Source organism: Pteronotus mesoamericanus, unplaced genomic scaffold, assembly GCF_021234165.1.
Source record: "Pteronotus mesoamericanus isolate MK-2021 breed Mesoamerican mustached bat unplaced genomic scaffold, CSHL_Meso_final scaffold_125, whole genome shotgun sequence".
Classification (NCBI taxonomy): Eukaryota; Metazoa; Chordata; class Mammalia; order Chiroptera; family Mormoopidae; genus Pteronotus; species Pteronotus mesoamericanus.
In genome coordinates, this window is record NW_026555304.1 from 4,093,578 (window position 1) to 4,119,370 (window position 25,793).

The 25,793-nt window shown below is 46.9% G+C and overlaps 1 protein-coding gene across 7 annotated transcripts in view; it reads left to right on the forward strand.

Moving 5' to 3' along the window:
* Positions 1–25,793, forward strand: part of WNK2 (WNK lysine deficient protein kinase 2) — a 126,849-nt gene that overhangs the window by 45,086 nt on the left and 55,970 nt on the right. For 4 of the 7 annotated variants that reach the window (XM_054588023.1, XM_054588027.1, XM_054588028.1 and 1 more), the window contains exons 8-19: positions 960–1,242; positions 4,501–4,703; positions 7,079–7,210; positions 7,598–7,786; positions 9,490–10,041; positions 12,038–12,331; positions 12,814–12,863; positions 13,690–13,870; positions 13,946–14,062; positions 14,386–14,556; positions 14,819–14,864; positions 15,361–15,480. In XM_054588023.1, the coding sequence (XP_054443998.1) occupies positions 960–1,242; positions 4,501–4,703; positions 7,079–7,210; positions 7,598–7,786; positions 9,490–10,041; positions 12,038–12,331; positions 12,814–12,863; positions 13,690–13,870; positions 13,946–14,062; positions 14,386–14,556; positions 14,819–14,864; positions 15,361–15,480 (2,338 nt within the window). The remainder of the gene's footprint in view (positions 1–959; positions 1,243–4,500; positions 4,704–7,078; positions 7,211–7,597; positions 7,787–9,489; positions 10,042–12,037; positions 12,332–12,813; positions 12,864–13,689; positions 13,871–13,945; positions 14,063–14,385; positions 14,557–14,818; positions 14,865–15,360; positions 15,481–25,793) is intronic. The other 3 variants (XM_054588025.1, XM_054588029.1, XM_054588026.1) reach the window with 2 other exon arrangements.

The following is a 25,793-nucleotide window of genomic DNA, read 5'->3' on the forward strand; positions in this document are numbered from 1 at the left end:
CTTCGAACCATCATGGTGTCACTGTGTATTTTGATGCTCAGAATGTGCCAGATTCGGCTGGTGGGTAGCCCTGGGTGCTGGCTTCTGTGTGTTCCTGCATGTCCTCCGCTCTTTGTCAATGCCCCCTGTCCTCTCCCTACTGAAATCTCTGGCTGAGTTCTGCCATTCATGTCCTGTTGGTCATGTACACACATGTTCCTGTTGACATTTGTGTGTTTTCTGTTGTACGTTGAAAACTGTGAGTTCACACAGTCCCTGACCAGCATTACAAGCTTGGTTCTCTGGTTTTCTCCCTTCCACATGGGAATCCCATACTGATGCCGAAGAGCCTGGCTTCCCCTCTTTCGTGGTTTGGTCATGAATCTCCTTGGAGAGAGGCGTGATGTTTCCTGGGGAGGGGCGGCTTCTTTACAAATGCTTTCCAACTCTGTTGGGTAAATCGGGTTCATAATGTTGCTAGGCATGGTGCACACTTTCCTGGCCTTAAGCTATGGAATGTGCCTCTGTCCCCGGCCTCCTTGACTTCTCAGAGAATGCAGAGAACTGCACTGGTCTCAGATCCTTGTACCCATCCCCAAGCACGTATATTCAGCCAGGACCATGTTCCCGCCCTTGGGCAGCCCAGGTGTTGGGCTCGAGGAAGCCTCAGGGCTCAGATGGTGGGCTGTTCCAGAGTGGGAGGCAGATCAGGGTCCCCCCGTTCCCTTCATTCATCCAGGCCATGTTAGTGGTTCAGATGGTCACTCTCCCCATGGATTTACAGTTGATGATGGCTAGAGTTTATGTCCTTATGGGATGACAGAAGCATCCTTGAAAGAAGGGGGGAAGGGGCCCTGAGGAGGGAACTTTGGGCAAAGACTCCATAACTGGGGGGTGGCAGGGCAGGTAGCAGGACAGGCCCAGCAGTGGGATGTCTGGGCAGGGATGGTCCCAATAATGACGGGTGACTTCCTTTGTAGATTGAGTCAGGTTTCTTCCATGAGAGCGATATGAAGATTGTGGCCAAGTCCATCCGTGACCGCGTGGCATTGATCCAGTGGCGTCGGGAGAGGATCTGGCCAGTGCTGCAGCCCCAGGAACACCAGGACCCAGGAAGCCCCGACAAGGCCAGGGGCCTGCATGTGCCCCTGCAGGTCCAGGTGACCTACCACACCCAGACTGGGCCGCTGGAGCCCGAGGAGCCCGAGGCCGACCAGCACCTCCTCCCCACTGCGCTGCCGGCTAGCGCCACCTCTCTGGCCTGTGAGTGCTGCTCTCCCCACATGTCCGCCAGTTCACTCTGTGGGTGTGGAGGATGGGTGCAGGCGAGTGTTCTTCCAGGGAGGGCATTGGGAGCATCCCTGATGTTGCACAGAAATTTGTGACCAGAGAGGTCTAAGGCTTGCTGAAGGCCAGCTTCTCAGGACAGGTGGGGACAAATGTGCAGGCAGACCCAGACCTCCAGTGCCCAAAGCCAAGAAGAACTAGAGCAGCTCAATTGGCTACTTACCCCATGTGGAGGATACCAGTCCCAGCAACATGGGGCACCTGGGGGCTCTTTCTCCCCCTGGACTCAGTGCCTGGTGGGGGCATCTGTGTCAGAACACTGTCGCCCTTGGGGGCTGCCAGTGACTCAAGTTTGAGTAGTCATGCTGCTGTGACCTTTGTCTTCAGGAGTTTCCATCCCCAAGATTATCTCTCCTAGTGTCAAACCTAGACCCTTTGTTTTTTTCTCAGGGAGGTTACTGGTGGGTAGTGACATCACTATACCTGGCTTCATCTCAGACCAGTGGAAGAGTCTAGACAGAAATGTGTCCTGCGTTCGCCCTCGGTGTCCTGAAAATGCAGCTGTGAGCTGTGTGTGGAGGCTGTAGCCTTTTCTGTCTCTGAAAAGGCACAGAGAGTTTCAGAGCCATTCAGCCTGCCCAGGGGACTGTTTCAGGTTGTTCAAGTGGAAAGACTAAAATAGTCTGTTTGATTTATTTAATAGGCACATCCTACCATTAAAAGAGCTAAATATTTTTCAAAGTAGGCTATTTAAACTAAAACCAGTGACTGGCCATCTCTTTGAGACAGTTTGCTTACTGTTTACTTCTTTCCAACCTACTCATGCTTGTTTCGGAGAACAAAACTGCTATATCATCATGTTCCAGTTTATGATAAACCAAAAAAATTTATTGAAGAGCATAAACTTTTTGTAGGAAAAAGCATTATACACTTTAAAACTGTAATTGTTTTACAATTTGTTTTACAAATTGGTTGAACAATTTGTAGGATAGGAATGAAGAAATTCCCTTTCATTGCACTTTGAAAAGACACAGTTTGGGACCTAAAATCCACTCCACTGTGGTAAGATGCCAGGTTTGACCCACTGTATAGACACAATGGGTTCAACGATGAGTTCACTTCAGGGTGGTCATTCTGTGTGCAAACAGACTCTTTCCTGTCCAATTCAGAGGATTCTGTGTGCTTTATGCACCAGCCATGCTTCTCTGCCATGAGAAGTAAATGTTGAGAGATAAAACGTTTTTACCCATTTATTGTAATTTCTTTAAAGTAGGCAATATATTCATATACAATTCAAAAAATCCAAAGCAAAAGCCAGTTAATTTCCTTCCTGGGAGACCACTGGTGTTACCTGTGCCTTAATTAACTTTCAGAGATAACCTACACATGTAATTATTCACATGCATGCATATATACACCCCCTCTCACACACTCCTGCGTCTCCCTCTGTTTCTTAACCCACAGCACCCTGCACACTCTCAGCACTTTGCTCTAGGTCAGAATAGAAAGCCTCTGCACAGTCGTCCGTCTGGCGACAGTGCCTGTGGATGGCTGGAGCATGCTGTGCTTCATAAAGGTGAAGTGATAGGGACACCAGGCAGCACACATGTCACCAGAGAAAGGACCTGATCATAGGTAACACAATGGGTAAGCACACTGGTAGGGTACAGCAAACATATTTTATGCGTCTTTGTTACGTGTTCTGTTAGTTGCCCACCACAGTCCAGACCAAGCTCAATGAGAGGGTTTGGCCCAGCACCCAGTGACTGTGAGAATGCAATTTGTTGAGAGGTTTAAGAACTATTTTTAAAATTTAATTTTTAATTATACAAATAGTAAATACGTCCACTTTAAAAAAATTTAAAAGTTACACAATATGGCTTGAGTTGTTTTATGTGAAATTTATCAGGACTCCTCACATTCTGTTGTGCAACTCTCTGTCTCTGTCTCTCTCTTTTTCTTCTCTGTCTCTCGTGCACTCAGTCTTTCTCTGTCTCTGTGTCTTTCTTTGTCTCTGTCTCTTTCTGGTAACAGACTCTGCTTCTCCTTCTCCTTTTTCTGTGTAAGTAGAAATGACTACCAGACACCTCATTAAAAATCAGAGCTACTTGTTTGATTGGTTTTGCATAATCAAACCTCAGCATTTTTATGTCTCTTAGGTTAAAGTAAGTTCTCATCAGCCCTGGGGAAAAATTATTTTTATACAAAGCTGACAAGGTTTCCTTTTTACTTTATTTGTTTAAGTGGACACAGTGTTGACAATCTGAAAGATGGCCCCCTGTAGAAATAGCTTGGTGTTCAAAGGTGGCAAATTGTATTGTTTGTGTAGCTTTTGGAACCTGGAAGCAATAAACCAGAAGTGCCATTTTAAATAGGTTTTTGTTTTGCACTTTTTGCTGACACAACCACACAGGTGACCTGTTCTCCTTGGTGCATTTAGTCAGAAGAGCCTGTGGGCCATGTGGGTCCTCTCTGCTCCCTCCTCAGACCCCCTTCCCACCTAGGTGTGGGTGGCTCCATCCACTGGCAGTTTCACTGGCAGTGCTGGGCTGACTGCAGGTGAGGCTGTGGAGCGTCCAGGTCTCCTCTCATGGCTTCTCTGTGGAGTGGGAGCCTTGTTAGCCCCATTTTCCAGCCGAGTTAGACCTGACCCATGACTTGAGGGGATGTTTTTTGGACCCAGATCTCCTGCTTCAGACCCTTTGCCACTGTAAGCAAAGGTGGTCAGGGTCTTGAGACCCCCTCCCCCCATCATAACACGCAAGTGATAATTGATTGGAACTTTTCCTAACTTGAACATTACAGACTCCCAAGACCCCTTGTACCTTTGAAAAGATGAACGAGTCTCAGTTTCGTGCTGTGTGAGGTCCCTGTCTAAGCCATGGTGGACACAGCTGTTATGCCTATGAGGACTGTGTGAGGTGACCCCTTGAGATCTGTGGTGGACCACAGCACCCTCCACATGTGTCAGGCAGTGTGATGGGCTGCCAGGGTCATCTCTGGATGGTGCTGTTAGCCCCAGTACCACTCTGTAGGCGATTGTGTAAAATGATGCACATTTATTACTTACATGATCTGGAAATACAACCAAGTCTTTGTTTTACAGAAGACAACATATTGATGAGCTGAGCGTTCATGTGTGAGCCCACATTTGCGTTCCCTGAGCCTTGTGTGGAATGCCATGGGGGTGATGTTTGGGGTCCCCACTCTGAGCCGTGCCTTTGTCCTCCCCAGCGGACAGCACGTTCGACAGCGGCCAGGGTTCCACCGTGTACTCGGACTCGCAGAGCAGCCAGCAGAGTGTGGTGTTGGGCTCACTGGCAGATGCAGCACCACTCACCGCCCAGAGTGTGTGCAGTCCCCCCGTAAGCATGAGCGAAGGGCCTGTCCTGCCGCACAGCCTGCCCTCGCTGGGGGCCTACCAGCAGCTGGCCACGGTGAGTCAGAGACCCCCATCCACACGGCCTGGAATCTGTGAGGGGCCATCTAGGTTGTGCTGGCTTGTGGTCAGTTCCCAGCCATGCAAAAGCAGGTCCACTGGAGGTCCATCCTTGTCGTTAGCTGGAGCAGCCTGTGACCTACCCTGAGAGACCTGCCTGGTGAGAAAATACAAAAAACAGAGCCCAGAGACACCTAGTGCTTGCAAAGTTGTGATAAGCTGACAGGGTCCCATCCTCAGACTGGTGCAAAAGTGACAGAAAGGCATCATTTATAGTAATGAAAACTTTGATTTTTTCTCTCCACCTTCACTGATGGGGTAGCACCTCTCTACTGGGTATTATGCAGCCGTTAAAAGTTAAGAGGTGTGGAAGGGGCTGAGTCATGAGAAACGTTTTCAGTGATGTTTAAGAAGCAGGATTGAAAGGGCCTCATGCTTATGCCTATGGATTGATTTGTAAGCCTGATAGATGAAATGGAAATTGCTAGGTGGGAGGTCACATTTGGCATTTAATTTTCAATTTTGATTTATTCGTAATGCCAAAAAAGCAAATGCTTGCTTTGCAGTCCTTAGCCATCAGAGAGGTTGCCCTTGAGGCAGGTGGTGGAGTGGGGTCCAGAGAGAGAGATTTAGACCTCCTAGGCCTAGGAGTGGGTCAGGGCCAGATGCCCTTTTCTATGGGAGCTGCTCCTGCCTGATGCTCTGGTTCCTCGGGCCCTCATTCAAGCTTTTGCCCACATACTCCTTGCCTGTGGCCACTTTCTGGGTACTGCAGCCTTTTTGGCTACCCATCTGTCTTCCCTCCCATTGTCTTCTCTGGTTCAGAGAGTCCTTTTGGAAAAGCAGTGGAAGCGTTTGCCTTTGCTGATCAGAGTCCAGGACTCATTGGCAGTTAGCATTTGCAGTTTTTCTCGTTTCATAAAATGAAGTGAAGTAGTTGTAAGTGGCAAGGAGCAGCTCCTTTAGGAAAAGGCTCCTTCTTGCTCAGAGCTCTGTTTCTTGGCTTTGGGTTTGCTCATGCTGGAGCTGAGCAGGTCTTCAGCCTTTCCAGACGCAGGGTCAGGGAACCCCTGACCCACAGTGGGCTCTTGGGCCACCTCTCTGGCAGCCCTCTGCCTGACCCAACTTCTACTTGCTGACTGGGAAGGCCAAGCACAGGGAGGTCAAAGGCTGGCCAGTTAAGACGTACCCCAAGATGTGGACAGAGCGCTTTCTCCCATTTCTTGCCTGTTTGTGCAAAAATAGCTTGGACACAAGGGTGGGGACTGCAGGGAGTCCCCAGGGTGCACCCGGGTCTCCTGGGGAGGGTTGTTGTTGTGATGGACCCCCAGAACCCAGTGAAGGAGAAGAACAGGGTGGGGGGATTGGGAGCAGAGCCACTCTTCTGGGGCCTCCTGTGCCTGAGTCTTGCTGGGCCAGGGCTGTGGCTGGAGAAGCAGTGTACTTGGCCATTCATACCTCACCTTGCTTCTGGTAAAAGCACAGACAGGTTTTGTGCCACCTGTGTTGCTTTTCATAATGTTTTTACTGTGAAAGATGGAAACGGCCAATAGCAGTTTTCAGGTGATGAACTATTGTCACCTGATTCATCCGGAAAACGTCCAGTGAGAGAACTTTCCCTGTCATTGTGGAGAGCCAGGCCCTTACCTCAGTCATCTCTGTGTTGAAGCCTGTTTCCCCCATCTCCCAACCTGCTCCTCACTTCCCCATTATTTTGAAGTAAATCCTAGACAGACATTTTGCCCATAAATATTGCAGTTTGTATCTCTGGGTTTTGAAAACAAAACCCTATACCATTACTACACCTAAAAAAAAGAATAAATTAGCAGCAGTTCTGAATAGGATCAAACACCTAGTGCTCAGATTCTGACTCTGTGCCATACTTTATCTGCACTGTAGCCCCATTTCTCTGACCAAGTCACTGGAGACCCTAGCACTGCAGAATGCCCCTCTGTCTGGTGCAGTCCTGCTGTTTCTTTCCACGTTTCTGTATTTTTGTGAACAGATACATATATGTATACATGTTATACAGTTCTGTAGACAAGAAGAATATGCATTTGTATCTTCGCCCTGCTGGTGTCATAACAAGCGTTTCTCCACGATTTTGCAAAGCCCTTAAAATGGTCTTTTCTTATGGTTGCATAATATTCTGTGGTGCAAATGTTCCAGAATGTTACTTGGTTAGGGCTGTGGCCATTCTTGGTGTAGGGGCCACCACACCTTGCTTCTGCAAGTCATGTTCCTAGGAAACCCGTTTCTGGAAGGACGATGGGCACAGGGAGCAAGAGATGGGTCCCTGTGGCTGTCAAGCTCGTGGCTGGGTTGGGGGTCCTCAGGGCAGCCACTGAGTGTGGCACCTGACGCTCTCCGCAGACCGGCCTGTCAGTGGGCTCTGTCCCGCTCCCCACTCTTGCTCCGCTCCCACCGCAGCATTTCCCGGAGCCAGCCATGAGCTTTGCCCCTGTGCCAACTGGCTCAGGCCAGCCCATGCCCTCAGGCCACCAGGTGAGTGCGGGCCCTCCTCCTTATGACCACCGCTGGCACCTCGGCCTCCCCTGACAGTCAGTCTTGGCTGACCTGGGTCCTGGGTACAGAAGGGAGTGTGGGTGGGTCTCTTGTGTCTGCAGAATTCATGACCCACATCACTTGGAGGGGCCTTATTCACACATAGCAGTTCTTACAGATATGCATGTCCTGGGCTCCCTGCTGGGTGTGCATGTGTGCACATGCATGTGATTGTGTGTACGTGTGTGGGGGGGTGGGTATGTGTGCATATGTGCATGTATATGCCTGTGTGTGCACACACGTTTGCTGATTTTCTCTGTCATGTCTAAGCACCTGGGGCACCTCTCAGCAGGATGCTGGTCTAAGAGAAGCTCCTTCTCCCTCCAGCCACCTACGCTGGCCCAGCCAGCACCTCTGCCACAGGTCCTGGGCCCAAAGCCTGTGGGTCCTCTCCAGTCGGTGCCCCCTCATCTGCCTCCGTACCTGGCTCCGACCTCCCAGGTGGGCCCGGCTCAGCTGAAGCCCCTCCAGATGCCACCAGTGCCCCTGCAGCCACTCACTCAAGTCCCTCCACAGGTACCTCACCCTTCTGGTGCTCCACCTTCCTCCCTCAGTGGGTCTTTGGTGCCTGCCTACCCTCTGTATCTGTATCAGGTGCATCTAGGATGGGGAGAAGCCAGGAAAGAGCTGTGAGTACACAGCTATGGTCACAGCCTATCCTTTGAGCCATTCGGGGCCATACTGACATGGCTCTTAGAAACAGGGGTGGGGGAGTATCACATGACCAGTGACACTTGATAGCACGTGGTTGGTGCTTGGATACCATCCCCCAGGCTAATGTCATTGATGGTCATGGAGACAGCTATCACCTCATGGTGTGTCACAGGCCTGTGATGATAAGTGCCACTTTATGTGGAAGGTATGAGTGTCTGTGAGGTTTACCCCACTACCCAGAAGGTTCTTACCTGTCTGCTGTCACCTGTCACCTGACCTCATCCTTATCATGTCATGTTAGAATTGCTTTCACTGTGTGGTTAAACCACCACCTTGCTTGTTGTGGTCATGGCATTTAGGTGCTTTTCAAATACACAAAAATTGATCTGCACATTTTCACTGCCTTGAAATTACACAAAGTCATTGATTATGTGATGCTTTTGTGCCTGCCACTAAAAAGGCTTTAATTTTTTAAAAATCCTCTCCTGAGGACATTTTTTTTCATTGCTTTTAGAAAGAGAGAGGGTAGGGGTGGAGGGAGTTTGAGAGAGAGAGAGAAAGACATTGACTGGTTGCCTCTCATAGGCTCCCTAACTGGGAATTGAACCTGCAACCTTTTGGTACATGGGATGATACCCCCCAAAACTGAGCCACACCAGCCAGGGTAAAAGGCTTTATTTCAGAACAACAGTTTTCAACCCTTTTTATCTCGTGGCATATATAAACTAATTACTAAAATTCTGTAGCACACTGAAAGATATTTTTTTTTGCCGATTTGACAAAAATGTAGTATAATTTTAATTCATTTATACCAGGTGGCTATTGTATTGGCTTTTTTTTTTTTTTAATTTGACAATGTAAAGGAAAAGAGGTCAGTGTCCCTGACTAAATAATTGGGTATTGCTTGTTTTAAAAATTCTTGCAGCACACCCATTGCAAATCACTGTTTTCGAGAGAGAACTGACACAGAAGAATCTGCTGAAGTTTTTAAAACGCAGACTCTGTGAGATTAGATATCAGATGTCTTTGACTAGATGTGGAAGGTTTGGGACCTTCCACTGTGTAGAGATGCCATTCTCCCCCAGTCCTTGTGGCACAACCACTGTGGGGACTCAGAGGTGTGCTTTCCCCAAGAGAACCCGATAAATAATTTGGTCTTTGTGAATTTATGCAGATTGGGGAAAATTGGGCAAAGTAATTTCAGATGTTTGGGGCCTGTGTGGTGGCTCTGATCGTCCTAGTCTTTTTGGAAGGAAACTGAAGCTGGTGGTCACTACTGTGACCCCTCAGATCTGAGCTGCTCCTCCCATCCTGGGAACTTCCGTGGTGGTGCCTAAGGGGACTCCCCAGTTTGTTCCCGCACCCTTCTGCCTTTCCTCCTCTGGTTGAATGTGTCATACACTTGGTTTCATTTAAATTGGGTTTACCTTTGGGTTCCCTTGGCAGCAGCTCCATAGAAGTGTCTGAGGCAGAAGCTGCAGGGGTTATTGCTCTTCTTGTCCGAGGCAGTCATGCCTCCAGTGGGGCTGAGCTCCAGGGAGTTGACATGCGTATGTCTCTTTCAGATGTCTCCACTTCCTGTCATCCCACCGGTTGCTCCTCTGACCACAATCGACAGCCTCCCTGGAGCCCTCTCCGACCTGCCGGCTGCGAGCGGGCCTGCCGTGCCTCCCCCATCTCAATATTTCTCACCTACTGTGATCTTGCCAAGTCTCCCGCTCAGTGCCGCTGCTCCCCTGCCCATGTCGCCAGCCCTGCCTCTGCAGGCAGTGAAGCTGCCCCATACCGCCGGGGCCCCACTGGCTATGCCGTGCCAGACCCTTGTGCCAAATGTGGCAGCTGCCACCACTGCCGTCCCTCTGCTGGCTGTGGCCCCACAGGGAGCGGCTACCCTGTCCATCCATCCTGCCGTGGCCCAGCTCCCGGCCCAGCCCGTGTACCAGGCAGCCTTTCCACAGATGGTGCCCAGTGACATCCCCCCTTCTCCCCTCCACACGGCACAGACTGTGAGGGCCACCCCTCTGCAGCCAGCGCCCCCCATGCTGTCGCAGCCCCACCAGCCAACCATCGCCCACCTTCCTGAGCAGACTGCTTCGGCCCCCAGGGTGGGGAGCCAGGTAATCCACCTGCCGGGCAAGGCCTGTTCTCCAGGCACTGGGAGACCCCTTAGTACCAAGAGATGTGAATGGTCCATGGGCTTGTGCTCCTCCTCAGCACCTTGGCTCGAGGGCATAGGCAGAGGAGGGTCAGGTGTGCAGGTAGTGCTGTCCCACAGGCTTGGCTTCTCATCACTGTGGGGGTGTCTGCTGCCTCCTCCTACTCCCAGCATGTGTCAGGAGCCAAAGGTTCCACCATGGGCCCTTCCCAAGGGTTAGTAGCATCAGCTCATGGTGGGGTTCCCAGCCTTGCCGGATGTTGCGGCACCTGCCCTCGCCTAGGTGGGGCCTGGCAGCCTCCATGCAGCGGTGTCAGCCCATCTGTGGGAGCTGGGGAGGCTCATACTGCCCGTCTTGTCACCTGTCAAAAGGAGGTAGGTGGATAACCCCCATGTCAGCAGGGAAACGGGGCAATCAGGGTTCTGGGAGGGGTTGTCTGTCAATTGTGGTCCGGGCAGGGCTTGGGGCACATGGCTGCTGTTTCCAAGATGGTCGTGGTAGGCAAGGATGATGTCCCAGAGTCAGGAAGGGACCTTAGGCAGTTCACCAAGGTGACAGCGAAGGGACACAGGAAGATCCACCATGCTGGTGGGCGAGTCTCCCAGTGGTTCCACATGCTGGTGCAGCCCCAGCATGTTTTAGTGTGTCAGGGCTGTTATCTGGCCTTGTGTTGAAGAGAGGAGTGGTGTGGGACACCTCTCACCTGGACACCTTCTCACCTGAGCACCCTCTTACCTGGGGTGATCCTCTTATTTGGGAACCCTCTCACCTGGGCAAGTTCTCCCCTGGGTGCCCTCCCACCTGGCCCTAAACCTGAATAGCTTTCTGCCTGTGGGCACCATTCTTTCCTTTTAATGCTTAGACTTTTCCCTATAAGATGGGGCTGATATTCCCTTGTGATTCTGTCGGGAAGATTCATCCCAAAGCCTGGGAGGATGCCAGATAACCCAGCTCATAGCCACTTACTCTAGTCTGGACTAAGACTCTATGTCCTGAGTGAATGCAGATGATCCTGGACATGCTTCTTGCTGTTTGAGTCCTGGGAGGGATTTGTACTTGGAGAAGGAAGGGATGGTTTTTATTGACTAATAGGATGACATTTGTGTAGACATGAGTGTGAGGCGGCAAAGCAGTCCAGTGCCCTGACTGAGCAAGCAGCTGGACAGCTCGTCTGAGTAACGTCCACTCATGGGTTAGGGCCATTTGAGGAAATACAGGCCCATTTGGAGGTTTGGGGTCTGCGGTGTCAGGGTCTGGACAGGCACCTAGCTGGCCTAGCGCACTATTGGCACTGGGTCATTAGCATAGTGCATTCAGGGGTCACCCTCGAGGCCAGTGGCCTCCCACTGCCTGGGTGAAAGTGGGTCTAGGGTTTGTTGATGGGCTGGGCCAGCCACCCTACAGGCTTCCCCGTGGCCGATCAGTCTTGTGCCAGCAGGCCCAGCAGGGGTCATTCTGTTTCTGACCACATTCCCAAACTGGGGCAGGATGGAGTCTTCCACCCTTTCACCTATTAGCATTTCCACTAAGAGCTTTCAAAGAGGGAACAGTGGGGAGTTGGGCCCAGCTCCTAGGTTACCCCAAGGAAGGCTGAGATCCAGGGCCCCTCCCTCAGGAAGCAGGGGTTGGGGCAGTGTTTGGTCCACTTAGGGCTTCTCAGCCAGACTCAGCTAGATGTGCATAAGTGAAGTGTGGTTTTAGGTTAGATTTTATGTAAGTGCCAACTCAAGAATACTTTTTTGTTGTTCTTTTTTCTAAGACTGTGTAAAACATTCTCTGAGGCTAGAGCTTGCTTGTGTCAGGTGTGGGTGCATTAGAGAGGGACCTTTCAACACCCACACCCCAGGTGTGTCCACCTGCCTGGACAGGGAATCACCTGCTGTGCCCCAGGATGCCCAGGGCCCCTCAGGAATGGTGATGGCACTCCGACTTGCATCCCTGTCTTCTGTGCTTACAGATCCTGCTTGGCCACCCACCTTCATATGCAGTGGATGCCACTGCCCATGTACCCACAGTTCCTGCTCCTGCTGCCGTCCTCTCCCCACCTCTCCCAGAAGTGCTGGCGCCTGCCACCCCTGAGCTCCTGCCTCAGCTCCCCAGCTCCCTAGCTCCCACAGTGGTGGCTGCTTCCCAGGGCTTGCCTGTCCAGACCTCTGCGCTGCTGCCATCTGGTAAACTGCCACTGACCAGTGGGCCTGGGATCTCCAACTTCTGCCCAGCTGTCCAGTTGGCTGTGGAGTTGGCTCCAGAGGTGTGTGCCCTACCCTTGGGGCTAGGCCTCCAGCATGGTACCTTGATACCTGGCCCCTGGGCTTTGTCTCAGCCCTAGACGTGGGGAAGGTGGAAGTGTGGGCCTTGGGACAGCCTTGGGTGCCTTTCTTGTCTTCCTCTACTGTCCGTAGGTATCACATTTTCTTTAAATGCAGGTGGAAGGTGTGATCTTTTATACTTAGATTTAGGGTGCTTTCCCTTGGTAATGGGAAAACCTTTGACAAGCTATCCTGAGCCTGCATGCTGCCTTCGTAGAGATGATCAAAGTGGGTTAGCACGTTTGGAAAAGGGAGGGCCCAAACTTTTAGGAATCTGCTTGGCTTCCACAAGATGAAAACCCTCACACTAGCTGCCCTGTGTGGTCTGCTTGCTAAAGTCAGAAGGATCAGGCAGTGGGCTGGGCTGGGCTGTGCTGTGGGGGAGCGAACGTGACCCATCCTCCTTTCCATGGTTGTATTTCAGGAGCAGGCCTCACAAGACAAGCAGTCTGGCCTCCTGCAGAGCTGTGAGAGGTAAACGGCCCGGCTGGGATGGGGATAGCGTTGCCCAATGGGCCAGCTTAGCCTACCTGCCGTTGTGTCACAGGGATCCTGCCTTGCTTTCTCCTCTTGCGTCAGGGCTTCTAATGACATCAGCAGTACCCAGCCTGACCTGGTGGAGTCTCAGGGAGTTCCTCTGGGATCTTTGTCAGCACTTGCTGAAATTGGTTGTCCAATGCTCCAGGGTGTGTTTTGGGTCTTAGCACCGGTCTGTATGCCAGGGGTGTTCCAGATTAAAGGTTGGGGACCAGGGCAGAGTACAACCCACGCCCCTGGTCTCCCAGTTCCTCCCTGCTGGGCACCTGTAGTTGCCCAGTCATGGGGCATGTTGAGTTTGGGAGGGAATTGGTTACAGGAAGTGACCCTGTGTCCCACCCTTCGTGTATGTTAACACCAAGCTTACTGCTTTGCAAGCTCTCCTTAAATCTTGCAACAACCCCTTGGAGAGGGCATGTTCCAGTTGCTGTTGCACAGATGGGGAAACTGAGACATGGGAGAGGATTGTTTCTTGATTTTGATGTTTGCCATGAGCCGGTCAGGAGGCTGAGAGGACTAAGGTCCTGGGTCAGAAAACCCATGCGTCCCCCACAACCTAGACACTGCCCAGGACAGGGGGTGGAGGTGCTACAGGTTTGGGGGTTTCTTTCCTAGTCACGGCTGGCTTCAGGCCCTCTGGGTTTTCCAGCTGAGCACATCCAGATACTAAATATTCTGGCTGTTTTCCTGAAAAGCTAAGCTTCCCAAGTGAGGCCAGATTGCAGGTTGTTTTTGTGGACCCCATAACATTCTTTTCCCACAGCTATGGAGGATCTGATGTCACTTCTGGAAGAGAACTGAGTGACAGCTGTGAAGGCACATTTGGTGGGGGGAAGCTGGAAGGCAAGCCTGCCCGGAAACATCACCGCAGATCCACACGCATGCGGTCCCGCCAGGAGAAGGCCAGCCGGCCCCGGCTGACCATCCTGAATGTGAGGAGACAGGTGTGGTTGGCTGGCGGGTGTTGGGTTGGCTGGGTGCGGTCTCCTACCTGGTCTCACTGCCCTAGTGTCCCTTAGGTATGCAACACAGGCGACAAGATGGTGGAGTGCCAGCTGGAGACGCACAACCACAAGATGGTGACATTCAAGTTTGACCTGGATGGGGATGCACCTGACGAGATTGCCACCTACATGGTAAGTGGGTGTCCTTCCAGGCTGACTCAACAGCCCTATGTCTCGTGGGTTGGTAAGGCTGTCTCCTCCATGTCCTTGGGGCACTCGGCTGCCTGCCCTGCTTATTATCAGCCTTCCCTGTCCTCTGGCTTCTGCAGGTGGCTGCCTTCTGCTCAAGGCATGACTTCTCTTGCTGAGCCGTGCAGCCCTGGGCGCAGGGCCCAGCCCCCGGCCATGTCTCCCCACTGGGGTCTAGTGCAGAGCAGAAATAAAGCAAATCAGTCAGTGAAGACCTGGCAGACCGGTGGTGTGTCCCCACCAGCAGGGCTGTGTGTGCATTGCAGGTGGAGCATGACTTCATCCTGCAGGCTGAACGGGAGACATTCATCGAGCAGATGAAGGATGTCATGGACAAAGCAGAGGACATGCTCAGTGAAGACACAGATGTGGACCGTGGCTCTGACCCTGGGGCAAGCCCACCACCTCTCAGTACCTGCAGCATGGGTGCTGGAGAGGTGAGTTGGGATGCTGGGTTTTGGGAGGGCCAGGGCCTGCCTACGCCCCAGCTCCAGGCTCTGACACAATGTTGGGACGTTGCCTGGTGGCTGGAGGAGCCTGCAGGGTATGCAGCATTGGGTGAGGTAGCTGGGCACAGGGTGCCCTCAGCTCAGTTGGAAATACCGGAGCTCCGAGGCCCTCGGAAGTTCCGAGGCCATGCTTTGCTCCCATTTCTCGGTCCACGCAGTCTGCTGATATCTGACCCTTTACCTCCCTCAGGAGAGTCGCCAGTCCCAAGCAAACGCCCTGGTGTATCAGCAGAATGGTACGTCTGCCTCCAGGGCCATACCCCCACCAGGCTTACCTTACGGGAGGCTTTTCTGTCATTGTCCCTTCTGTCTTCCAGCAGGCATTTGATAAAGAGACCCATTGAGCATGTTGTTAGGGGTTAGGCCATCACACTGAAGGGCTGATGGAGTTTCTATATAATACCCTCATCTTCCCCCTGCCTCTAAATGTCTGCCCTGTCTGTCCCAGGTGTTGACTGAGCATGGCGTAAACTTGCCATTGCCTGCTCGTCCCCACCTGGCATTAACCCTTTAATGATGGTACCTTGGGTGTCTTGGGAATTAAGCCTGTGTTGGGGGTGCTTGTTAGGACCTCTGGCTGCCAGCAGGGAACTCATGAGTGTGCTGCATACGCCCTCACTGGTGTGAGACAAGTCCCCCAAAGTGTCATATGGCAAGTCTGGTGCCAGTGGTGTGGGTGATGCTGGGAGAAATGTTCTAGCTCTCACCAGCTGTTTTTGTCCTGCCCTTTAGTCCTGCACACTGGAAAGAGGTGGTTTATCATCTGTCCAGTGGCTGAACATCCAGCTGCAGAGGCTCCCGAATCTTCGCCCCCACTTCCTCTGGGCTCCCTGCAGCCAGAAGCCAGCCCAGGTAGGAGCAACAAGAACCCCTAGCCCTCCTGTCTGGTAACTCAGCAAACCTCTCGCCTGTATCTCCCTGCATCATCTGGCTTTACTTATGCTCACAGCTCACTGGTCTGTGCTGTGTGCCTAGCTAAGTGCAACGGACTGGTCCTACACTGTCATTCCAAAGCTCAGAGCAGCCTGCAGGTCTGTATTCCTCTCCAGGTCTTCTACCAAATGAGCCAAGTCAAGGCAGTACCCAGGCTTGGGGCTGCTGGTCGCCTTTGCTGTGGAGGGGATGCACATGGGCTGCACAGGTGTGTGCTGAAAGGCCTCTGACCTTACTACTTCTTACCAGTGTCATCTTGCAACTCTTAACTCCCTGCATCTCCCCTCGATTTGGCTCACCTTCAGGGGTGCCCTTCTTGTTTTTCTTGTTTTGGGATGAGATGGGAAAGTCTCTTGTAGTGCTAAGACTCTGACTTGAAATTGTCACCAAGGAAAATGACGGGGATATTGATTTTTATGTGGGTGGACTGATGCCAGCAAGCTTGCCCTTGGGGCTGTCAGTTAAGTCCTCATTTTTGTGGCCCCTGAGGGGTCGAAAATAATCACTTAAACAGATTTAAGCTTTGATTCCTTATATGCTGGCAGGGAAACGTTGCTGATTATATAACTTGACCTTACTTTATGGTACAGTAGTCCTCCTTATCCTGTTTTCACTTTCTGTGTTTTGAGTTACTTGCAGTCAACTGTGGTCCAAATATACTAGATGGAAAAATCCAAGAAATAAACAGTCTATAAGTTATTTATTTATGTGTATTTTTAAAAATTTTATTGACTTTATTGGGGTGACATTGGTTAATGAAATTATATTGGTTTCAAGTGTACAGTTCGATAATACATCATCTGTATATCATACTGTGTGTTCACCAGCCCAAGTCAAGTCTCCTTCTGTCACCATCTACCCGCCCTTTACCTTCTTTTACCTCCCCCTTCCCCTTCATTTCTGGTAATCACCATACTGTTAGTGTCTGATGTTTGTTTAAAATGCATTTTTATTGCCTTTTTTTCCGTTACCATTCTTCCCCTTATACCCTCTCCCACCTCCATTTACCCCTGCCCCGCTCTGTCACCTCACTGTTGTCCATGTCCATGAGTCCTTTTTCTTTTTAGCTCATTTCCTTCACCGCCTAAACTGCCCCACCCCCAGAGCTCTCATCCTACTCTTTATCTATGAGTCTGTCTCTATTCTGCTTGTTAGGTCACTTTGTTCATTAGGTTCCACATATGAGTGAAATCATGTGGTATTTGTCTTTCTCTGAATGGCTCATTTCACTAAACATGATTTTCTCCAGGTCAATCCATGCTGTCACAAAGGGTAAAATTTTCTTCTTTCTTATGGCTGAGTAGTATCATATTGTGTAAATGTACCACAGTTGTTTTATCCACTCATCTACTGATGGACACTTGGGCTGCTTCCAAATTTTGACTATTGTAAATAATGCTGCAATGAACATAGGGGTGCATATATTTTTTCAAATGAGTGTTTCGGGTTCCATTTTTAATTTTTTTGAGGAAACTCCATATTGTTTTCCACAGTGGCTGTACCAGTCTGCATCCCTACCAACAGTGCAAAAGGGTTCCCCTTTCTCCACATCCTTGCCAGCATTTGTTGTTTGTTATTTATGGATGATAGCTATTTTGACAGGTGTGAGGTTTTAATTAGCATTTCTCTGATGCTTAGTGAAGTTGAACATCTTTTCATAGGCCATTGGCCATATGTATGTCCTCTTTGGAGAAGTGTCTATTCAGGTCCTTGGCCCATTTTTTAATTGGATTGTTTGTTTTTTTGGTGTTGAGTTTACTAAGTTCTTTATAAATTTTGGATATTAACCCCTAATCAGATGTATTGGTGAGTATGTTCTCTCATTCAGTGAATTGTCCTTTTATTTTGTTGATGGTTCCTTTGCTGTGCAAAAACTTTTTAGTTTGATGTAGTCCCATTTGTTTATTTATTTTTTGTTCCCTTGCCTGAGGAGATATATCAGAAAAATTATTGATATGAGCAGTGTCTGAGATTTTACTGCTTATGTTTTCTCCTAGGGTTTTTATGCTTTAGGGTTTAATGTTTAAGTCTTTAATCCATTTTGAATTTATTCTTCTGTGTGGCATAGGAAGGTGGTCTAGTTTCATTTTTCTGAATGAGTATGTCCAATTTCCCCACACCATTTATTGAATAAACTAGCCCACTGTATGTGCTTGCTTCCTCTGTCAAATATTAATTGACTATAAATATGTGGGTTGATTGCTGGGCTGTCTATTCCATTCCATCGTTCTATGTGTCTGTTTTTATGCCAGTACCACGCTGTTTTGATTACTGTGGTCTTATAGTATAGTGTCATACTAGGTAGCAAGATTCCTCCAACTTTGTTCTTTCTCAAGATCACTTTTTTGGTTCCATATAAATTTTTGAAACATTTTTTCCAGTTCTGTAAAATACATCATTGGTATCCTAATAGGAATTGAGCTGAATCTATAGATTGCTTTGGGTAGTATGGACATTTTAATGATGATAATTCTTCCTATACATGAACATGGCATGCACTTTCACTTACTTGTATCTTCTTCAATTTCTTTCTTTAGTGTCTTATAATTTTCCAAGTACAGGGCTTTTACATTCTTGGTTAGGTTTATTCCTAGGTATTTTATTCTTTTTGTAGCAATTGCGAATGGGGTTGTCTTCTTAATTTTCCTTTCAGATAGTTCCTTTTGGCATGTAAAAATGCATCTGATTTCTGGATATTAAATATGTATCCTGCTACTTAACTGAATTCACTTATCAGTTCTAGTAGTTTCTTGGTTACATCTCTAGGGTTGTCTATGTATGATATCATGTCATCTGCAAATAATGACATTTTTACTTCTTTTCCAATTTGGATGCCTTTTATTTCTTCCTGTGTGATTGCTATGGCTAGGACTTCCAGCACTATTTTGAATAAGAGTGGAAAAAGCGGACATCCTTTTCTTGTTCCTGATCTTAAGGGGAATGCTTGTAATTTAGGCCCATTGAATGTGATGCTGGCCGTATGTTTTTCATATATGGCCTTTATTGTGTTGAGGCATGATTCCTCTATTCCCACTTTGCTGAGAGTTTTTATCCTAAATGGGTGTTTGATTTTACCACATGCTTTTTCTGCATCTATTGATTACGCCCTGTGATTTTTAGCTTTCATTTTGTTTATATGCTCTACCACATTTATTGATTTGTAAATATTGTTATCAACCTTGAATCCCTAGGATAAATCCCACTTGATCATAGAGTATGATCTTTTCAACGTATTGCTGGATCTAGTTTGCTGATATTTTGTTGAGGATTTAAGCATCATGGTCATCAGGGATATGGTGACCTTGAGAATTTGAGAAGGGCAGGTGTTAGTTCTTCTTTGAATCATTGGTAAAATTTGCCTGTAAAGCTATCTGGTACAGGACTTTTGTTTGCTTTGAGATTTTTGATTACTTCTTCAATTTCATTAGCTATTATCAGTCTGTTCAGGTTTTCTGTTTCTTCTTGATTCATTTTTGGAAGAGTGTATGTTTCTAGAAATTTATCCATGTCACCCAGGCAGTCCATTTTCTTGGCATGTAGTTGTTCATAGTATTTTCTTATAATCCTTGTTATTTCTGTGATGTCAGTTGTTAATTTCCCACTTCATTTCTGATTTAATTTATTTTGGTCCTCTTTGTTTTCTTCTTGATGAGTCTGGTTAAAGGTTTATCAGTTTATCTTTTCAAATAACAAGCTCCTGGATTCATTGATCTTTTGACTTGTTTTTTTTCAGTCTCTGTGTCATTTTTTTTCTCCTCTGATCTCGATAATTTCCTTCCTACTACTCACTCTGGGTAATGTTTGTTGTTGTTTTCCCAGTTCTTTTAGGTGTACTGTTACATTGTTTATTTGAAATTTTTCTGTCTTCTTGAGGTAGACCTGTAATGCTGTGAACTTCCCTCTTAGGACTGCTTTTGTTATGTCCCATAGGTTTTGGACTGTTTTGTGTTCATTTTCATTAATTTCCAGTTACCTTTTGATTTCTTCCTTTATTTCACCTGTTCCCCACTTATTGTTTAATAACATGCCCTTTAGCCTCCAGGTGTTTGAATATTTTTAAGGGTTTTTTTTTTTGTGGTTGATACCTGGTTTCATGCCAATGTAATCTGAGTAAATACTTGATATGATACAAATTTTCTTGAATTTGTTAAAACTTAATTCTTGCCCTAACATGTGGTCTGTCTTTGAGAATGATCTATGTGCACTTGAGAAAAATGTGTATTCTTCTGCTTTTTGTTGAAATGGTCTGTAAATATCTATTAAATCCATTTGATGTGTGGTTTTTTTTTTTTTAACATTGCTTTTTTTGTTGTTTTTTTTTGTCCGAAGATCATTTGTGATAGTGGGGTTTTAAAATCCTCTACTGTGACTGTATTGTTGTTGATCTCTTCCTTAATGTGCACCAAGATTTTCTTTATATATTTAGGTGCTCCTATATTGGGTGCACATATGTTTACCACGGTTATATCTACTTGTTGGATTGATCTCTTTGGTATATTGTAGAGACCTTCAATATATTGTTATATAACATATATAACAATATAACAAGTATATTGTTATAGCCTTTGTTTTGAAGTCTACTTTGTCAGTTATAAGTATTGCTACTCCAGCTTTTCTTTTGTCTGCATTTGCATGGAATGTTCCATTCCTGTACTTTCAGCCTGTGTAAATCTTCTGTTCTGAGATGGTTCTCTTGTAGACCGCATAATATATATGGGTCATGTTTTCTTATCCATTCAGCATTTAATCCATGGATTGTTTAATTCATTTACATTTAAGGTCATTATTGATACTTAGTCTTGGTCATTTTTCCCCCTTTATACCCATGTTCATCTCTTTATCTTTCTTCTCCATCGTAAAGCATTTTCTTTAACATCTATTACAGTGTTGGTTGGTTGTAATGGACTCCTGTAGCCCTTGTGCATATGTGTGTGAAGCTCTTAATTTGCTTTCAGTTTTAAATTTAAATGGATAGAGTAGTTTTGGTTGCAGGGCCTTGCTTTTCATTCCTTTGAATCTTCATGGCAATCCCTTCTGGCCTGTAGTGTTTCTGTTGAGAAATCAGCTCACAAGGTTATGTTAACTCCTTTGTATGTAACTAACTGTTTCCATCTTGGTGCTTTTAAGATTCTCACTTTTTCTTGGAACTTTGCCATTTTAATTATTATGTATCTTGGTGTGGGTCTCTTAGAGTTCATCTTGATTGGGACTCTGTGCTTCCTGAAGTTGTGTGACTTTTTCCTTCTCACCAGGTTCTGGACATTTTCTGTCATTATTTCCTCAAAAAGGTTTTCTGTCCCTTGCTCGCTTTCTCCTTCTGGTATCCCTATGATGCAGATATTATTGTTAAATTTCATGTTATCCCAAAGTTCCCTCAAACTATCCTTGTTCTGTTTAAGCTTTCATCTTCTTGTTGCTCTGAATGGGTATTTTTTTCCACTTTGTCTTTCAAATCACTGATTCTGTCCTCTGCTTCATCTAGCCTGCTTTTAATTCCTTCTAGTTTTTCATTTCAGATACTGCATTCATTTCTAACTAGTTCTTTTGTAGTTTCTGTATCCTTTTTCATACTGGATATAGTTCCCACTAAGTTTTTTAGTTCTCACTAAGTTCCTTGAGCATCCTTATAACCATTACTTTGAACTCTTATGTCTGATAAATTGCTTGCCTCAATTTCACTTAGCTCTTCTTCTGGGGATTCCTCTTCTTTTTCATTGGGGAGTTGTTTCTTTGTCTCCCCATTTTAGCTGATTCTTTTTGTTTCTATGTATTAGATCTGCTTTGACTCCCTGATTTGTGGGGTGCCCTTACGTGGTAGGAGTCCTGTGGGATACAGTGGTGCAATCTTTTGGATCTCCTGATCTGGATGCTCTAGGAATGTCTATTTTGTGGGTTATGTGAAGCCACCTGTTATATTTGGGTCTTGATTGTTATTGGCCCATTTGTTGTGGTATTTCTGCTCTGGTTGACTGAATGAGAAGTTCAACCTCAACCACATCTTGTATACTGTTGTACAGGTGCTCACAGAACAAAAGGACAAAACGAAATAATACAAAAACATGACAAAAACAAGCAAAAAACCCCTCTAAAACAAAACCCAACAACAGCAAAATCAACACCAAAAGAGTAAAGGTGAGAGGAAAAAGAAAGAAAACAGTGAAAGAAAAAGACTATGAGAAACCCAAAGGAAAGAAAAATGATTATGATTGGAGAGATGAAAGAGAAACAATAAGAGAAAGGAATATAAAGAGGAAAACAGCATTAAAAAAAACAAAGAATGAGAAAGAATAAAAAAATAAGGAAAGAAAAGAGGGAAAACTATAGAGTAAGAAAGGGAAAGAGTGAAATAGATGTAAAATAAAAAAATAGAGAAAAAAGAAAAAATAGAAGAAAAAAATAATAGCTATGAAAAAGAAAAATAACAAGAAAGAAATGGTTTTGTCTCAGGAGAGTTTAGTGCGTGCCTTCTGGGTTCTCCCTTTGGATATGGCTCAGATGTTTTCTGAGGCCAATGTAAGCCTCAGTTTCTATCCACGTCTAGCCCTCGGCAGCCTGTGTGAAGCAACAAGAGATTCACTGTTTGTCACTGTCTTCTCTGGACTTGGCTGAACAAGAGATAGGCCAGGCTGTGCTGCAAGGCAGGCTTTTATTAGCACATGGCCCATGGGTGGGCTCAGCAAATGTCCGAAGGCACCGCAGGATCCACTTCTGCCTGTCTCTGCTTGCTGATCTGCTGTCAGTTGTAGTCACTGATGTGACTGTTTCAGAGGGGTCTTCTGGCAGAATCAGGAGGATAGGACCTCTGGATCTCCCATGGGGGCAAGGTGCTGTTTAGAGTTCAGGGAAGATGGCGGGTGTGTTCCTGTGTCCCTGAGCTACATGTCTGAGTCTGTCCCAGATTGTTTCTCTGAACTTGGCAGGGCAGAGAGCTCAGAGTTTGGGTCTACTGAAAACCAGAAGGGTGGTTCTCTGGTTCTCCTGTGATGGGGAAGTGCCAGTCTGGTTCCTGGGAAAGTGTATGGAATACCTGTACCCTCAAGCCAGTGTCTGGCACCCCCTGAGTCTGCCTATGTTGCTGTCTCCTCAGTAGGGGTTATGATACAGGGTAGGGAAAAAAAGAAAGGAAAAAAAGGTTCAGGGTAAGGCAAGAAGGATGCCAAGGGATGGCGTGAGCAGGATTTCAGAGGGTGGTATCCTACATTGTAGGGAAATTGTTTTTTACCCCAGGAGGAGCTTGCTCTTCTCAGTAAAAATGGCAGCTGTGGTATTGGGGGATATTTTGGCATAGGGATCCCAGCAGCTACTCTCTCACATCTCTCCCCAATGCCTCCCACTCCAGACTCTGTTCAGGCAACTCCAACTTACACTGCCTTCCCTTTGCTGGAGCCCAAGGTGAGTGGCTGTGAACGAAAACCTGTGCTTTGGCCCCTTAAAAAAATAGCGGCTTTCTCTTCAGTGGGTTACGTCACTCCCCAGCAGATATAGATACCCTGCGGCGCTTCACCACTGGATGCTATGTGAATAGTAAATCTTGGCTCTGGAGCCGCTCCGTGCTTGGGAGCCCAGTGTGGGATCCAGGCCATTCCTCTCAGGGGGAAGCTCCCACATCCATGCAGTAACCTTGGCCTGCCACCTGTTGGAACACAGCTAGCCCCATTTGCTTCCCTGTCCTTCCTGATGGTCTCAAGGTTAAAAGTCTCATCTTCAGGTAGTCTTTTGTTGGTTATTTTGGGTGTCTGTTCCCCTCTTTAGTTTTATTTCCACTTTGGTTCTGGGAGGAGGTGCAAGAAAAATCCTCCTACTCCATCTCCATCTTGCATCCCCCTTAAATAACTTTTAATTTCTATAGTGGCTAAGTTTTAAAATAAGAATGTGCTCATGTTTTTGATCCAACCAATTAACTGGGGTAGGAAAAACCCTTACAAAATAAAGCTAATTTTCATTATGGTTTAGTGCTTAAAAGGACATACCTGGAGTTACACTGTAGCCCTTCATCTATGCACAGACCTCAAGAAACCTTTCAGAGCGAATTTCTTTATAAAAAAAGAAAAAGGAGGTGGCCACTTCCAAGGATGGCACATTTTATTTCGGTTTAATTGTTCACTGAGGATGACTAAACAGGTGGAGGAATTATAAAGATCATCTGCTTGAAGATACTGGGAAATCTGAAGACTGTGGAGAATTATCAGGTGGGGATCCAGAAGAGGGTGGAAATCCAGGATGTGAGCCCAGTATTGGTCTGTTTTTCTGGGGGAATTTTCCATTTCTGCAGGATGGTCAAGAGGCTGAGCATTGATGTTTGAGCATTTTGCCAGGCTATGGAAAAGGGGGCTCAGAGGCTGGCCTTGCTGGAGTACTGCGTTGGAGAAGGAAAGACCACTGGAACTAGGCCATACAGGGAGAGGATCTATTTCAGAGCATGATACCCTCGTGAAGGCAATTTCAGAGTGCTGCGTACTGGGTCAGAGGTACAGAGGTTCTCTTTACATAAAGGTGACACCAGGCTGGACCCCGCACTACTTGTACAATCAATTTTGTGAACAAATATTTGGCACATAATAAAAAATAACTGGGCAGAGAGTCCTCATTCTGGGTTAGATGGTGTATACATATACTCTCACCCCCTTTCTCCCTAGAACCTAACTATACACCTGAGTTGATCAATGCAGGGCATAGGACTTTGAGTACTCAGGAAATAAGTAGTAGCAAGAGAATGGGGAAGCACACCAGAATTCCAAGTACCATTGAGCTATTGATGAGCTTAGTATTTTTCCTCTGGTAGCTCTTGATCTTCAGGGTAATGTGATGACTGTGAGTGAGCTCTCAGTGCAGACGGAGAAGCTCCACAAGACGCCCTCTGGTTTCAGCTTACAAAGCAGGAAAGGGAACTTTTCAAGCTCAGAGAGAAGGGGGGGATCCTTCCTGTTTTTCATTTTCTCCTCTTGTCTCCCAGCCCACAGAAAGTTCTGAGGGGCATCAACAGGTAACAGGAGACAAAAATGTGAGCAGGGAGAGCCTTTTTTTTCCATTGTGTGGAGCTGGAGCTCAAAGAGTTCATAACCAAAACCCATTACTTTTTCTCTCTTTCTGTTCTCCTGCCATTTAGCCATGCTTCTCATAATTGTACAAGTACATGGTTTCTCTCCAGAGGTCAGTAAGGGAAGTCACAGGGAACCAGGAAGTACCAGGGAAGTCACAGGAAGAGAGGAGCTTAGAAAATCATCCTGATAAAGTTGTTTTTACCTGGGCATGCATGGATCTGATCCTAATTAATATTATATATAAAACTTTGAGAACTGAGTTGGTACATGGACTCCCACCTAGGTTCCAAACTGGTCCCTGGTACTGCACATGTATGTCAAAGATGCAGATAATTGAACTGACATTGTAGCCACAGCTCATAGAAGGCTGGTTGCAACTTGCAGCTTGAACCTAACCAGGTCAATTGCCTGCTAAAGCAAAAATAACAACATTCCTCATAGGATTTAAACAGACTTAGAATCTCATAAAATTATGCAAATTTGGGCCTAATCCAGTCCAACCAGTGCAATCCAAAATGACTTGTCAAATGAGGAACCATAAAAATGTCAACTTGCATGGAAAAAGATACCCAGCACATGATGACAAGATAGCATAGATGCTGGAATGATCTGACAACAACTTTAAAGTAACTATTATAAAAATGCTTGAACAAGCAATCACAAAAATTCTCTCTTTCTTTTTTTGTTGTCCTTCAAGTACATTGTCTCCATTTCCCCTAACTACTCCCCCCTCCCCACCCACCCTTACCTCCCACCCTCAAAAAATTCTTGAAACAAAGGTAAAATAGGAAGTATTAACAAAGAAATAAAAGATAAAAGAAGACACAAATGGAAATTTTAGAACTGGAAAATAAAATCCTGAAACTATCCAATCAGAACTCAGAAAAAAAAGATACCAAAAAAAAAAAAAAAGAACGAAACCTGTGGAACAAGAACAAAGGTCTAACATATGTGTCATTAAAGTCCCAGTAGAAGAGGAGAAAAAGTGCAGTGCTGAAAACTTCCTAAGTTTGGTGAAAGACATAAATCTACAGATTCAAGAAATTGAGTGAATTTTAATGGGATAAACCTAAAGAAACCCATACCTGGATGCTAATGTTCAGAACAACTGGAGTTGATCTGTGGAGTGGAGAACTCTGCCCAGATTGAAAAGACAGGGAAAGGAACCCCTGAGAAGATAATGAGGGGGAG